The 2,585-nt window shown below is 44.8% G+C and overlaps 1 protein-coding gene across 1 annotated transcript; it reads right to left on the minus strand.

Annotated features, from left to right (window-relative positions):
• Positions 1-375: 375 nt before the first annotated feature.
• Positions 376-2,290, minus strand: LOC309333417 (putative CENPB DNA-binding domain-containing protein 1). Its single transcript, XM_081846863.1, has 3 exons — positions 2,057-2,290; positions 896-1,642; positions 376-814 (listed from the first exon to the last, which is right to left on the minus strand). The coding sequence occupies exons 2-3, from the start codon at positions 1,368-1,370 to the stop codon at positions 519-521; spliced, it is 771 nt and encodes a 256-aa protein (XP_081702989.1). The 5' UTR covers positions 1,371-1,642; positions 2,057-2,290; the 3' UTR covers positions 376-518.
• Between the last annotated feature and the right edge of the window lie 295 nt (positions 2,291-2,585).

Consider the following 2,585-nt stretch of genomic DNA (forward strand, 5'->3'; position numbering starts at 1 on the left):
GCATTAAGATAATTGCAAAAAGTGCAAGGACTTGCTGAAACAACTATTGAACTAGAATACAAAAGAGGGAGGTGTGAGGAGGTCAGGGAAATAAGTAAATGAAAGATAAGACATGGAAAGATTGAAATGTTTTTATTTTTTTATTTTTTCTGTATTTGGTATTTTTTTCTTTTTTCTTTTTTTTCATTTTTGTAATTTTCTTGAAACTTTAATAAATATCATATACAGTGGTGCCCCACAAGACGAAATTAATTCGTTCCGCAATTTTTGTCGTCTAGCGAATTTTTCGTCTTGCGAAGCACGAAATCCCATAGGAATGCATTGAAAATCAATTAATGCGTTCCTATGGTCAAAAAAAGTCCAAACAAAGCCAAATTTGGTACAACAACAGTTTATTAACTGCTCTTTAAAGTCACACATACTGTAAAGAGCAGTTCAAAAATTGAAGGGAAAATAAATTAACTTTATAAACATGACAGAAAAACATTTAAAAATCAACAAAGTGTACAGTACATTTTCTAAGACTCTGGGGGACCACTCGAAGAAGGCTCCTCTTCCACTCTTTGCTTCTTGGTCAAGAACCTGTCCATAGTCTGCTGCTTTATCCGCCTTTTCAGCAGCTCCCTGAAAGACGACATGACCCTCGTATCATAAAAGTTCCCAGCGTCATGTGCCACGTGCTTCTCATGGTGGTGTAGATCTGCAAAAGTCTGCACCTCCTTCCACTTCTGGCAAATGTCCCTCAGTCTTTCGGAGGACAGCCGTTCCTCAGTTGCTTCCTCCTCTTCCAGTGAGGCCTGCTCCTGCGCAGCCTCTGCCTGCAGAACGTAGCCCTCCGTCGTCACAACCTCCAGGAACTCCGCTGCAAAGTCTTCAGCCGCAGGAACATCAGAACTGGCAGCCTCTCCATGCCTGACCACACTGTGGATGCCAGATCTTGTCTTGAACCGGTCAAACCAACCTCTGCTAGCCTTGAAGACTTCTGGCTCGGCTGAGGTTCCTGGCTGTTCCCGGATGAGGTCAGCGTGCAAGGCCTTGGCCTTCTCACAAATGACGGCCTCAGACACTGTGTCCCCTGCACGCTGCTTCTCTTCTATCCAGATGAGCAGCAACTTCTCGACCTCCTCCAGGACAGCTGGGCGGTTCTTCACGATCCTGGTGACTCCCTTGGCTGCATCAGTCGCCAGGATCTTCTCCCTCATCTTCAGGATGGTCCCGATGGTCGATGGGTTCCTGCCGTACTCCCTGGCGATGTCCGTCACACGCATTCCGCCGTCGTGCTTCCAGATGATCTCCTTCTTCATTTCCAGCGTCACCTTCTCCTTCTTCCTCTCGCCGGCCACCGCAGCAGCAGTCTTCTTGGGTCCCATGGCAGCACAGCTCCTACCTTCGTAAACTCAGAAACAGAAAAAAAAATCAGTGATGTGCTTCAAACCCAAAAAATACAAAAGCAGCCAGCCACCCACCACACAGAAATTAAAACCCAGAACCAAGGCCTTGAATCCCAAGCACCCCAACCCCAAATCCAAAATCCAAAAACCCCCAAAAAAGTTTTAAAAGTTTAGCTTACCAAATGGATGAAAGAGAAGTTCTGGAAAAGCTTCAACAATCAACCACCGACGTCCTCAGAAACCTCAAATGGCTGCAAAATAAGTTTAGGAAAAGCTTCAAAAATCACCAATGTCTTCAAAAACCTCAACTGCTCCCACAGACACGCACCAACCCACCCACAACACAGAAATTGCAAACCCCTCCCCAACTGCTCCCCCAGCCCCTCCCCAACTGCTGCAAACCCCTCCCCAACTGCTTCCCCACCCAGACAAAAAAAAATTTCAAAAAATAACAACATGGCCAGCACTCAGAAATTCAAACTCAGAAAATTTTTCAAAAAAAATCAACCTGGCCCAGTGGTCACAGAAAATCATAAAAATTCCCAAAAAAGGCCCACAAGCCCCCAGATTATCGCAAACCCCTTCCCAACACCAAGTCCTTGAATCCCAAACACCCCAACCCAAAATCCAAAACCCCCCAAAAAAGTTTTAAAAGTTTAACTTACCAAATGGATGAAAGAGAAGTTCTGGAAAAGTTCTGGAAAAGTTTTGGAAAATCTTCAAAAGTGAGCAAAGTCTGAGAAAAGGCTACCAAACCACGTGCTAACAGTTGCTCCTCGAAGTCAAGTCGCAACTGCAGCTGCTCAAGCTAAGCACCCTTGGTTTTAACGGTTTTTACACAAAGGAAACAAAGTCGCGAGACGTTTTCGTTTTGCGAAGCAAGCCCATAGGGGAATTCGTCTTGCGAGGCAAATCGCGGGCGAAAAAACCTTTCGTCTAGCGAGTTTTTTGTCTTGCGAGGCATTCGTCTTGCGGGGCACTACTGTATAAAAAAAATAGACTACCTAAAACTTTCTTTGACATGACTGATAATATGGATTTAGTTGATATTTGGAGAGTGAAGAACCCGATGGGAAGAGAGGGAACTTTCTTCTCCGAGGCTAAAATGACATGGACAAGAATTGATCAAATTTGGGTAACTAAGGGATTGGTTCCGAAGATCAGCAAAGTGGAGATCTGCCCCAAAACCTGTTC

The sequence above is a fragment of the Podarcis erhardii genome (assembly GCF_964252035.2).
Source record: "Podarcis erhardii genome assembly, chromosome: Z".
In the NCBI taxonomy this organism is placed as follows: Eukaryota; Metazoa; Chordata; class Lepidosauria; order Squamata; family Lacertidae; genus Podarcis; species Podarcis erhardii.